Genomic DNA, 14,506 nt, shown 5'->3' on the forward strand with positions numbered 1-14,506 from the left:
TGGCCTAAATGATCAGAGCCACCACTATCCCTACACACGTAAACCTCATTCAGTTGACAGGATTTAATGTCATCTCTGCATTACTGGGGAGTAATAGAATCTGAATCAGAGTCTGTTGCATTGAATCTCTAACCAATTTTCCACCTGTATGTCTACAGCCAAGCCACATGCTTCCTGAATGTATCCCTTATGATCATCCCTTACTGATCAACAATTTTGAGTTTACCTCTTAAAATATGCTGCAAGAAGCATTTGCTTTTCATCTAGAAATTAGAGAAACAGTTCTTTTGATCTCTAATAGAAACAAACTCACCCATTCTGGAATTATGAGGGATATGGAAGTACCCAACTGAACTATAAACCATTCAATCAGACCCCTATTAGAATATAATGCTTAGTGTGTGCATGTTGATATGCAATCTTAATTTTTTTTGTAGTTTTGTATAAGTGTTTCATATAGGTCTGATAACAATCTGGGAGAAAATAGAAGTAGGCTGGGCTTTTAGAAAAATAATTTTTAATTTTGAACAAGTCTTATAATTTTGTTCATTATATCTGACACGTTTCAGAAACAAGTTTCCATTATCAGAAGTGAATATATCTAATTAAAACGAGTATTGGATGTGTCCAAGATAAGACATTAATAAACTCATACAAAGTACAAAATATAACTGTACAAACTGAGCGCAGTAGACTTATTTTGAACAGGGCACCCCATAATGGCTGCTGCCATTAATGTGTTCAGTTAGATGTAATTATATGTTATATGTAATTTATGCATTTACAAGGTATGGCTATTAAATAAAGAGACTAATGCTGTAAATTATTGTATTTTAAATTTATATATATTTAGTTATTATCCCCTTCAATATATATCCCTTTTTTATCCCTGCAACACTCCATGCGAATTTTCCATTGTTCGAAACAGTGCTGAAGTCTTCTTCTGTGAGCTCTTTTCGTGATGTGTGCCGCTTTTTCTTTCACAGCTTCAATGGTCTGAAATCTTGTTTCTTTTAATACAGATTGACCTTGGGGAACAGATAAAAGTCACATGGTGCAGGTCAGGCGAATAAGGTGGAGGGTCTAATACTGGTATGTTATAATCGGCTAGAAACATCTTGACAGACAATGCAGTGTGAGCCGGTGTGTTGTCCTGATGAAGAACCCATGGGTTCTTTGCATGTTAAAATAGTTATGTAAAAATTTCCTTACGCATTCTTCGTCAATTCTTACAGTTTCAAAAATTGCACAAATAGTTAACCGATGGTCATTTCAGATCAGGTTACCAATTTTTTTCAATATTTTTAAAAGATAAGTTTCAGTAATGGTTTTTCCAAGTTTCATATGAAATTTTGTGACAATTCTTTGTTAAATACTTATCATTTTTTTGGCAAAACAAAAAAACAGATGTTATCCAAATAAAGGCCACAGCCAGGCTAATATGTCTACAGAAATTGGAGTGGCAACAATTGAAAGAGAAGGCTTCATGCTACCCAGCTGTCGGTTGTGTGAATTTGGTGCATACACAGTTCTTCTGTAGCAGTATTAGTCTAATTATTTAATAGCCACATCTCTTATTAGCGTTTTTCATTTATATATTCTAATATAATGAATTAAATATTTTTATATTTTGTAATTGGGAATTTATTCCCTAAACATGCCATTACACAAAGAACAATGTTGGAAGAAGGTTTTAAAGTAGGTGTTTATAAATTTTACAAATCCAGAAAGGATTGATGAATTCAACAGGTAAAATATCAATTATCCTCTTCAAATTTATTGCTGCTAAAACTTTTACAGATGTACCAAATCATTCACACAAGATTTATTTATACCATACATTGTATTCATAATCATACTTTCTAACTAAATGATTAATATTAAAAAAATAAAATAAAAATGAATTACTGTATTCTGTTTGTGGACAGTTTCTTACCTGTATATATCTTGAATAAGATTCAATTTTGGAAGAATGGTGAATGGAGTTAGTAAGAATCATTTTTGGTGAAGGGACCCACTCAAACTCAGCAGAGATTTAATATATCATATTGATTTATTCTTTAAATGAATATTTCATTATTTTGATACATATTAAATTTTGAATGTTTGAATTAATGTAATAATACAGCTGTGCAAATAAAGGTTCAGAAAAAATATAAAATGGTGTATTATAGATATATTATTACAGATATTATTATATATATATTATAACATATATAATATGTTTGTACTATGTATAAAGATTTATTCATAAAGAATTTGTTTAAAAAATTTCATTAGCTGTAGTAAATGAAAATACATTAAAAATACTCTAGGTTTTGAATTGTATAAATTAAGAGGGAGTGTTAAATATAAATCAATTTAAGTTTCATGTTCCCATTGTGTAGATGTTGTAACAAGTTATTGAGCTCTGAATCATTACTGATCTCCATGGCAGAGTGGTAGTGTGTCAGCCTTTCATCCAGAGATCCCAGGTTCAAATTACAGTCAGCCATAGAAAATTTCACGCAATATAAGATCTATTTATAATTCATCAAGTAACTGTGAGAGTGTAAACTTATTGTTACTATGTAAATAAATAAATAATGTTGAATGTACAGACACATTATTTGTTCTTTGTATGTAGATATAATGCTAATGTTTTTTTACATATTTTTTTATATTTATCAGTATGTTATTAATATGTCTTGAAGCAGTTTCAGGTTGGTAATATGTCAAAATTAAAATACTTAATCATTATCATGTTACATTGTCTATTTAAAATGTTTAAATCATTCTTTGTTTTTATTAAAGAAAAATATCATAATTGACCTTCATTATTTTATACTTACTTTAAGTATTACTATCATATATATACCATATTACATCAAATTTAAATGAAATTTCAATAATGATTTTTTACTTAAAACATGGTTTATCTAAAATTAGATGTCAATTTTTAAATTCCCTTAAAAAAATTATCAAATTATAACTGAAACTTATGGAAAGGCAATAAATGGTTGAAGATTTTTTGGGCGCTTTTCAATATATATGTTGTATTATAAAAAGTATTTTATGGGGATGATAATCGTTTGCAAGAAAACAAAAAAACTTTTTCTGGACTACAGAAGGACATCTAGAAATATATACTGTCATTTTAACTTATTTTGAAGCTCTTTGATAAAGGTTACCAGTGACATGAGAAAAGATAATGTTAAGGGTAAAGAGATTAAAAGAAACAATGATATTTATTCAAGGCCAGCTACATATGATGTGATAAATTATGAAAATTGTTAAAGCATAGAATGATGGCAGTGGTGTAAAATATTATCTTCCAGTTATAAAGATAAATTACTTATCAATATTACGTTTGATTGAAAAAATTCTGTCTTAGCCAAATCAGCAGTGGTGAAGAATATACTTCTCAATATATGTAGAAAATAATATGGGTAAAATCAGTTAACAAGTAGAATAACTAGTTATGAGAAATTAATAATTAACATATTGCTAAGTGTGTAACTGCTGATAGAAATAAATTATTGCCTTTTGAAGTCCTGAATAAAAAGATAGCAAAGAAAATACCAAAGAAAAATTTTCAGATGGTTTAACTGTTCATGCCCAAAAAAACAATGATAAAAGCACAATTAATTCAAGATTTGTTACAATATATGTGGGAGCAAGGACATAATGAATTTCATCAATAAAACAGTGGTGGACACTTTTCATGCCACCTGACTGACAATGTTAAGTAAATACAGAAAAATGGAAAATGTGACTCATCGTAATTCCTGCAGGTATGATCAGCTGACTTCAGCCTGCAGATATCAAAGTAATCAAATTATTTTAGAAAAAGATCAAATTTAAGCGTAGAAGAATTAGTGTTTGTGTAACAGTGATTTTCCATAATAGTGGTTGTTTACAGCTATTTGCTTTTATGGCAAATTAAAAGGAGCACTGGCAGTGAAGTTCATAGAATGGATTATGAGATCATGGAGAAAATTACATCCAGTAATCATTAAAATTCCATTCTTGAAATGCTGATTGATCACAAATGAACCTCATTTGAATCTGATGTGGCAGCAATTCTGACAGCGAAAAACAAAGGATAAAAATAAAAATGATTAAGAAAGCATTAATTTTTCTTTTTTAATTGAAATAAATGATGCTGTTAAATTTCTTTTTAAACTGATAAATTTATAAAATTAAATTTACATTAGTTTAGTATTATTGAAATTAAATTGTTTTCACTTTATTTATCGTATATTCAATTTAAAAAAATTTATACATTTGTAATGTTTCATTTTGCGTGCAAATTATTTTTTCCCCAAAAAACCTTTCTGAAGTACAGAATGTGTCTTAAATTGAAATGGTAATAAAAATTAAAAGCTTGCTGAATACTGACAACACAACAACACATTGTTTTTAATAAAAAAAGAAAAATTATATGGAGATTTAGAAAATATTAATATCATAGTATGATTGAACAACATTAAGCTTCATAATATTTTAGAGGTTGGAAATAAATTTTTCCTTCAAACATTGATGTACGTTTGTATAATTAAGCAATATGATAATTATGATTAAAACTTAAGAATGGAATCTTGGACATGGTAATTTTTCTAAATAACTGATGGATTTTTAATATCTGTTGAAATGTATGTTGTTATTTCAGGTTCATTAAATGTTTACATTGGAAGAGAAATTGTGCTTAGTGAGTCTGGAAATCATGGAAATCGTTGGATTAAAGCTATTATTCCTATTAACTCTACATCACCATTTCAGGTAAGTATTTAATTTACTTTTTTGGTTTAATTTTGTGTAGATTTAGAATGTGAGGATGTATCGATCAATAAATCAATATATCTTGTCTTTTCTAAATATAATGCTCTGATTCTATTAAATACACAGAGTGATTGATGTAGTGTTACAGAGGCTTCTGAGCCTATTCTACTAATGAAAAAAGTACATTTATACTTGTTCCAGCCAATGTAAGAGCTGTGACGTCACAAGCAGACTGTGTATTACTACTCAGCCTGAAAACATGAACTGCATGTATCAAATTGAAGTATTACTTATTACGTATTGTACGCGGTGATAACTATCTTATTTACATTTACTAATCAGCAATACGTAATTATTTTATAACCTTTATTTTAAATTATTAATTTTTAATAATAAACAAAAGCTTACTTGAATTTTCTTCATGCATCTAATTCAAACTTCTAGCAAGTTCACCATCCTCGCTATTAATCAGTATCACTGTCACTTTCATTTTCACTTTTGTTATCAGAGGCTGCATGTATAATATAACGTTCTGTTCATTTATCTATCAGTGGTTCCAGTTTTTCATTCTCTTTCAATATTTTTTTACTTTAACACAATAGGGTTTCCAGTCATCTTCATTTATAGAATTAATTTTCTCCATAGTTAATTTTTCAACATTTGTGAAAAAAAATGTTGTATAATAACTCGCCACATGTCTTTTTACAGATGACCATACCATCTTGATCAGATTCAAATCAGGATGGTGTGGTGGGAGTGTAAGAATGCGATGCCAATGTTTGTTCAAAAGTTCATCCAAGTGATATTTTTTTACTTTAGTTTTATGTAACTTTACTAATTCTTATAACTGTGGTTTTAGCATTTTTGAACGATACACAATATGGGTTTTCTCCAACCAATCGGTTGTATCTTTCCTTCTGGAGTTAGAATTTGGCGCTTTATCAATACCTTTATTGTGATGAAGGGCATTATCAACAACTACTACTGACATTGGTGGAAGATTTGGAATCAATTTTTCACGTATCCATTTCATGAAATGTCTGTATTCATGTTGTCATTGTAGTCACCACTTCTCGAACTGGTTTTCCAAGTTAGTAATGCATTCAGAATAAAACTGATTTCTCCTCCAGCATCTAACTGCATGTAACTGTTTAATTACTATTAAACAGTCACCTTTATTAATCAGCATGTGAAGTTCCCCAACAATACCATCAGACCATGACTTTGTCAAACAGTGCAAACTTAAAACATATGTTTCATCCAAATAAACAATTGCAGCATTGCTTTGTCTGTACTTAGCCATTGCCTATAAATATTCAATTCTCTTCCACCTGATATCGGATTTCTCAATTAAACGTTTTCTGTTATTTTCAGTTTTGCGCCATTTGAAACCTAACTCTTTCAAAATAACAGATAAAGTCAATTCACTGCCTTTAAAATCAATAGATGACTGAAGTTCTTGCCCTATTTTTTTAAAGCAGGTAATTCATTCTTCTTTGAATGAATTCATTAACTGTTCTTTTAACTACACCTAAATCAAAACTGTCCAGTCCACTGACAAGTTTCAAATGTTGTTTATACTTTTTTGGCATGGTAAAAGAACACAATTGTGATGTTGATTGAAGAATCATATCTTTTCTCTTCTGAGTTTTGAACCTATGTTCTTGATATCCCACGAGCAGCAGCAGTTCTTTCTTTGCATTTTTGAATGCCAATTATGTGTTTGTCATAAGTTAATTTACCTAATTTTAGAGCTTCTTTTTTCATAAAATCATAAATTATTGATAATTTTGTGTGCTTGACTCTTAAGTTTTTTTCTTAACTATGGGTTTAAATTCTGCCATAACAAACCGCACTAATAACACACAAACAAAAATACAACAAAAAAATAGTATATTACAAAAAATTTATGAAAAACAATGAGTAATTATAAAATAATATGATCGCACAAAAACGCTATCCGGATATCTTCACTGAACACAATATAAACTATACTAAAGTTTATTTCTTTAAACACGTTGTGACTACGAATGACAGATCTAAATATAATCGTGATGATAGTCATAATTTCTAACTGCATGTATAAATTTTTATAGGCCTCTACATAATACCAATCAGAGCATTAGTCATTGGTTAAGGAATTGTTATTACTTACAAGATTTTGTCATTAAGCATTTTTATACATGTAATCAACTCAAGTGGAAAGAATTGATCCCACAAAAACATAAATATATTGTTTGGGTGTCTGTATTGTTTGTAAGTAGAAAAATGAAATAAAAATAATAATTGCATGCAAAAATAATATTTCAGAAAACAGTAATATAATGAGATGCCAGCACGTGATGTTACAAGCTCATAGATTTGCTGGGGCAACTATACATGTGTCTGGAAACACTCATTTAGCTAGTTACAGCTAGCAAAAGATTTCACCCTGATTCCTGGGCAAAAAAGGAAATAAAACATACTGGATATCTAGGGAGTTTAATTAAGGAGTTTTTGACCTTGAAAATTGAATAAAATAGGTTCCATAACCATATCTCCAGTAGTTTTCATAATATCGAAGTAAAACATTAAAATTTGTTGTCTAAAAATACTTTTTTCACATTTGTAATACAAAAACTTTGTTAAATTATTAATAAATGCATGGAATTTATTATTAAAACTTGTAGAGAATTTAATTCTGAGAAAATTTATGAAAACTAGTCCATTAAGAAACAGATACAAGTTCAAGAAATTTGATTTTATAACTAACACCAAATGAAAATGAAGGGATTACATGTTTTTGCTTTGTTTACAAAGTGCAATGATATAAAAAATAGTGTTGTAATAAACATAAAAATAAAATTATAGATTAATAAAATAAAAAAACCAGTACTAATGTTATTCAGACAAAGTTTGTGTATCTTTCTTGAATTCACTGTCATATTGCAAATTTAAGAAATTATGATTTTATAAGTTGGCAACAGAAATCAGCTGATCAACAATGCATTTTATGTTGTGTCCTCAGTGCATTGCATGTTCTGCATACTGCTGTGATCACCATACTAAAAGTGTGCTGTGTGCACACTTTTGACCACCAAGATCATCATATAACACTAATATTTTCGCATGTGAAGTTTGATGAAAAGTATTGTATACAAAAGTATTGTATACACATGAGGAATTGGTTGGCCAAATTACAGATGCTGCCGTATAAATTTAGGAAATTTGTGCAGGATTGCGGAGAGCAATGCTAGCAATCTGAAAGTGTGCAGCCAAATGTATTAAAGTAGGATAGATTTTTGAAAATTTACTTAAAACTTAAAAACTTAAAACTTAAAACTTGTTTAGATGTATTAATTACATTTTTATTTTTTTAACATTGTATCAATTGCATATTAATTTCATTTTATGTAGTTGATAACATTAAAAATTTTTCATGCAGTAAGTGATTTGTAATAAAATCAAGTTTCCTCAACTTTTATCCATTTTTTATTGGGGCTATTTTACATCAATTTTCTCATAATTACAGTTTCTACAAGGTTTGTTTATAGATTTTATGCATTTGTTAGTCATTTAACAAAGTTTTTTATTACAAATGTAGAAACTTGTTTTTAGATAAGAAATTTTCCTTTTTTACTGATAATATGAAAACTACTGGAGATATGGTTCTGGAACTTATTTTATCCAATTTTCCAGGTCAAAAACCATAGAAACTAACAAGTTTACTCCTTAATTTGGGTTCCTAGAATTTCAGTATGGTTTATTTCACTGTTCCCAAGAATCAAGGTAAAATCTTTCGCTAGCTGTAACTCGTTAAGAGTCCACACCCTTGTTTATATGAACGTTTTTCATTATTTTCGCTAGTAGAATGTACTCATAAAGCACCCAGTACACTATGTAAATCATAAATGTGTTATACTTTTTTTTTGTCATCAGTCATTTGACTGGTTTGATGCAGCTCTCCAAGATTCCCTATCTAGTGCTAGTCGTTTCATTTCGGTATACCCCCTACATGCTACATCCATAACAATTTGTTTTACATATTCCAAATGTTGCATGCCTGCACAGTTTTTTCCTTCTACCTGTCCCTCCAACATTAAAGCGACTATTCCAGGATTATTACTGTTGCTGTTTGGTTCCTGTAAATGTTAGCAATTGTTCTTCAATCTCTGTATTTGAACCCTAATTTTTAAAAAATGCTGAACATTTTATTCCAGTCTACATTATCGAATGTCTTTTCTAGGTCTATAAATGCCAAGTATGTTGGTTTGTTTTTCCACAATCTTTCTTCTACTACTAATTTGAGCCCTAAGTTTGCTTCTTTTGTCTGTATATTTTTTCTGAAACGAAATTGTCTTCTAACACTTCTTCCACTCTTCTCTCAATTCTTCTGTACAGAATTCTAGTTAAGATTTTTGATGCATGGTTTTTTTATTCATCTCTCTTTCCACTTCTGAACTTTTCTTTAATCCACTCTTCTTTCGCTAGTTTGCACTTCCTGTTTATAGCATTAATTGTGAATAGTTCCTTTTACTTTCTTCATCACTAGCATTCTTATATTTTCTATGTTCTTCCATCAGCTGCAATATATCATCTGAAATCCAAGGTTTTCTACCAGTTCTCTTTGATCTGCGTATGTTTGCTTCTGCTAATTTAAGAATTTCCTTTTTAACATTCTCCCATTCTTCTTCTGCATGTTCTTCCTTATCTATTTTACTCAGACCTCTTGTGATGTCTTTCTCAAAAATCTTCTTTACCTCCTCTTCCTCAAGCTTCGCTAAATTCCACCGATTCATCTGACATCTTTTCTTCAGGTTTTTAAACCCAAATCTACACTTCATTATCACTAAATTATGGTCGCTATCAATGTCTGCTCCAGGGTAAGTTTTGCATTCGACGAGTTGATTTCTAAATCTTTGCTTAACTATGATGTAATATATGTGATACCTTGCAGTATCACTTGGCTTTTTCCATTTGTATATTCTTCTATTATGATTTTTAAACTGGGTGTTGGCAGTTACTAAATTATACTTTGTACTTCAGTGCATACTAAATTATAGTCGGTCCCCTCTTTCATTCCTTTTGCCCAGCCTGTATTCACCCACTTTATTTCCTTCCTTGCCTTTTCCAGTGCTTGCATTCCAATCTCCAACTATTATTAAATTTTTATCTCCTTTTATGTGTTGTTTAATGAGGTACTAGTATGATATCTGTACTATTTAATCTCTTGCAAATCATGAAGATAATGAAAGGCACCCAATCATTAAATTTTAAAATATTCTTGACCATGATGATTCAATATTAGATTCTATATTCTAAAAATTGCAGGTTGAACAGAAATATCTAAATCTATATTTCCAGTTTTCTGTTTTATATTCTTATAATTCATATAGTTTAATTTTTTTTATATTAGTTTTTTATTTATTTATTTTTTGTACTATACTATCTAAAACATTAAAAAATGCTTAATAATTTAATTAAAATTTAAGTGTAATATACTATTTTACATCCAGGATCTTTAGATTTCTGTTTGTGTAAAAATATAATGTATATGCTAAAAATATGCTGTGAGTGACAAGATAGTAATTAAATTTAGCAGATGAATAAGTTTTAAGGACATACTGTTTGTAATTTCGTAGTGTTGGATTGTATTTTCCATCCAATTGAAGATCAGGATCAAAGAGTCAATTATTAGGATTTGTGCTTTGTTCCAATATTATTTATTTAATAAGCAAAACATATTAAAATAACATATCATTCATTCCATCATCAAAGATAAATTTCTGTGTAATGAACCATTCTGTTGTGATTTAAGTGATTAATAAATAATGAATATTTTTTTGATATGAACACTAATAATTTCTAGAATTTGTGGATTACACAAAAAATTAAAACGTTTATCTCTTTGAGAACTGGCTGCATTTTATCACTGTCATACCTTTACAGTACTTCCATCTACTTAAAACTATTTTCTCTGTTTATGAATATTTCCACTTCTTGTAAATATGTTAACTAATGAAATAGACAGAATAGAATCAAAAATTTTTTTGGCTCCATTATTATTCAATGTGTGACAAAAAGATAACAACTTTCTATTATTTTTTAATGTGTGCAAAGGATGCCATTGATTTTGAACAGTTAGAATGTGATATTACCTATCTGTCATTGTTTAACGTGTTAGTACTACTATGGTTATACAAATTTATGTTAATCATGAGTTTGAATCGTCAAAAAAAAAGCTTGTGTGTACTTACATACCCACGTAAGAAGTTAGTTATACTTCTTTGGAAGTGAATAAAAAAAGAATTTTTTTATGCATTCAAACAAATTTGAACAGAGTCAAACAATTGATTTATGACATTAAATACCATGAATAAAAGTTTGAATAAATAACACTTAAATTAAATAATATTTATTTTATACAGCTTAAAAAGTATTGAAGCATTTGTTGTCATATAAAACAAAATTCATAGAATATATTTTGATTAGTTTAGTTCCATTAATTCTTCAGATGATGATTGAATAGGCATGAGGGTTATCAGCAGCTTATGATATGAAAAATATGATACAGATAGCTTTATTTTATAATAGTGTATTTTATCAAAAATTCTGTTTTTTTGTAAATTTAAAATTATTTATGGAAAATCAAGAATTTATCTGATGTGCTATTTTCTGTGTTATTAAAAAATATAATTTTACTCAAAAAATAATTACGTAAATATAACCTCAAATCCTGATACACAATTTAAGAAAATAAATATTTATATATATGTTGCAATATAAATAAAGTTTTATGAATATGAACAATAATTCATAGTTTAAAATATCCATCTACAAAAATCCGTATATATAAATATATATTTATTATGACTCAATATCTGTTATGTTTACAACGTGTGCTAATCAATTAACTACATTGACGACTGACTGAATTAGACACTACACGCATGAGTATGTAAACTGATCCACTTGGGCCTGTGCAAATCTTCATAGTGTGTTACATCGGCGTGTGCAACTTCTGTAACTTGCTGAAAATACACTCTGATCAGTTTCTCCTAACGCGCCAAAAAAAGTATAACTTCAGTAAAAAAATGAAATAAAGAAGTCTAAATCGGTAACTAAAACAGATTTTTAAGTTTTTATTGCATTTTTATCATTATAATTTAATTTACATTTTTATTGTTTTAAGATTATATTTTTAAATTTATGAATTTAAGTATTTAATTTTTTATAGATAATTATAGAGGGCATTCGAGGTACTGGGTATGCTGGAGATATTGCAATTGATGATTTAAAATTATCAGAAGGTTTAGATTGCCTAGTAGGACAATCAAATATAACCGGTAAGAAACTTTCAGTAAAACTGTTATATTTCATAGGTTATTTTAGTAAATAGTTTGTAACTATTATGGTCTCTGATTTTTAATGTGTATGTACTTTAATTAAAAGAAAAAATGTATTTTATCTTTTTTTAAATTTATCTTCTTTTTACAGAATTAACTTTACCTGGCAGTTGCAGTGGAAGGTGTAATGATAATTCAACAACTGATATTGATTCTTGTTATTGCCACGAAGAATGCCATTTAAATGGAACTTGTTGTGCTGATTTTTTGCAATCCTGTGGCTTAGGTATGTAATTTTTTTATTGTTACTTAAAATACACAATAATGATTCAAATTGACTATATAGATCGGTGGTTTACACATACTTGTTTTTTGCTGATTCATTTTAATTAATATGGTGGTAACTGAAAGCCACTGGCGGCATGCCTTGAGAATACATTTCATTATAAATTATGAGGAAAGTTGGCAGCTCTCATTTATTTTTCATAATTAAAAATATGCATATCTTAACAAATATATTTTTATCAGATGTAAAAAAGCGGTTCTTAAAATGTATTGCCTATAAACAACAGATAAAGATAAAAAAAACCTTTTTTTTTTAATAAAGAGCGTATGATTATAATTTTTCTTCTTTATGCACACATCTCTTACCAAAGATTGAAAACCATCTGGCCAAATACAACTTTGCAGATGACTAGAATATACAGCCAGTTGATCCAGAAAGCAAATCCCTTTAATTCTTCAACCATGTAATTCTCTCTCAACCTAGATTCTGGATCGCTATGATTTTACCTTGAAATATGAGACATGGTAGCCTCTCCATGACTCCAGATGTCTAACTATATGTGCAGAGTTCCTCAGCTTTTTCCTCTTAATAATTTTAACTATCCTTATCCTGTGGTAGTCCAGCGTTCTGAATATATCCTCATTGTAAACCTTATTTCTCCAGCTAATGTTGAGCAATCATTGATAGATCCATACCTCAAACGCCTTAATTTTTATCACTGACGTTTCTAATAAAATCAAAGACTCAAAATCATTCACTAACATAGAGTAGGTATAGTAGGTCTTATCATTCTTTTCCTAAACTTATGTTTTGGCTTCATAGAGCCAATTCCAATTCCTCATTCTCATAAAAGCTGATATGACTTTTTATAATTCCTTGAAAGAATAATTACTTGAAAGTGCTCCTAATCGGAATACAAGCAGTGTCTAAAATTTATAAGATTTGATACATACTAGTCCAAGAGGAATGTTACCAATGAAAAGGTCATTAGCATGGATCCTACGTCTACTTACTACCATATATTTCATCTTAATGTTCAGTTGTAATCTATGGCTTTTATATATATATGTATATATATATTCTACAAGGGTGGTTCAGAAGGTAACTGTCGTTTGGCTATAAATAAAATGCCTACATAGATAAAAATATTTTATTATATATAGCTTAAAACTACAGCTTTTAACTGGTTTTTAAATTCAAGCATTTGTCATAGTGTTTCACTAAATTTTCAAATACCTTCTCCATAAAATTCAGCCACCTGGGCACCTAGCCAACCTTTCATGCCATTTTGAAGTTTGTAAAATCATCAAAGTTCTGTGACACTAGCAGCTACTTCAGCAATCTACTGTGAAACTTTGAAGACATTCAGAACAAATGTTGCAGTATGCTATCATCTGGTGTTACTTTTTTGCATGACAAAGCTTTTGTCACAGTGCTCGAAAAACTCAAGAACTTCTGAATCAATTCCAAAGGGACATTTTTTGTCATCCCCTTACAGCCCAGACTTGGCACTGAGTGATTTTCATCTCTTCATTCACATGAAGAATTGGGTTGCGTCACAGCACTTCGATGACGAAGACAAACTTCAAAATGTCATAAAATGATGGCTACATACCCAGGCAGCTGAATTTTATGAAGAAGGTATTTGTAAATTAGTGTAATGCTATGACCAATGCTAGAATTTAAATGGCGACTATGTTGAAAAGTAGTGGAAAGCTCTGGTTTTAAGTTGTATATATTAAAGTATTTTTATCTATACAAGTTTTTTATTTACAGCCAAACAGAAGTTACTTTCCGAACCGCCCTCATATTTTCAAAGAGATATTCAAAAGTTAATGTAAGATATTAATTAAATATACTAAATAAAGGAATTGGAATTTACAGAAGAAACTAAATTATTTTAAATGTTAGAACAAAATAAAAATATTTTAATTAAAGAGGGTGAATGCCATCCACTTTGCAACAAATTTTTACCAAGTTACTGTTATCAGAATCATCATCATAATCATTACTCTCACTTTTAATATTTTCTTGTAATGAAATAATAAATAATTTCACAGTATTGTCAATAACGTGTTCTTGTCACACATATTCAGCTTCTGCTGCCTTAACTTTATCACAATACACTTTCCAA

At 29.1% G+C, this 14,506-nt stretch overlaps 1 protein-coding gene across 2 annotated transcripts in view; it reads left to right on the forward strand.

Annotated features, from left to right (window-relative positions):
- LOC142328755 (uncharacterized) overlaps window positions 1-14,506 on the forward strand; it is a 49,762-nt gene that overhangs the window by 21,324 nt on the left and 13,932 nt on the right. For both annotated transcript variants that reach the window (XM_075372772.1, XM_075372773.1), the window contains exons 6-8: window positions 4,652-4,761; window positions 11,978-12,086; window positions 12,238-12,372. In XM_075372772.1, the coding sequence (XP_075228887.1) occupies window positions 4,652-4,761; window positions 11,978-12,086; window positions 12,238-12,372 (354 nt within the window). The remainder of the gene's footprint in view (window positions 1-4,651; window positions 4,762-11,977; window positions 12,087-12,237; window positions 12,373-14,506) is intronic.

This window comes from Lycorma delicatula, chromosome 8 (assembly GCF_047948215.1).
Source record: "Lycorma delicatula isolate Av1 chromosome 8, ASM4794821v1, whole genome shotgun sequence".
Taxonomy (NCBI): domain Eukaryota; kingdom Metazoa; phylum Arthropoda; class Insecta; order Hemiptera; family Fulgoridae; genus Lycorma; species Lycorma delicatula.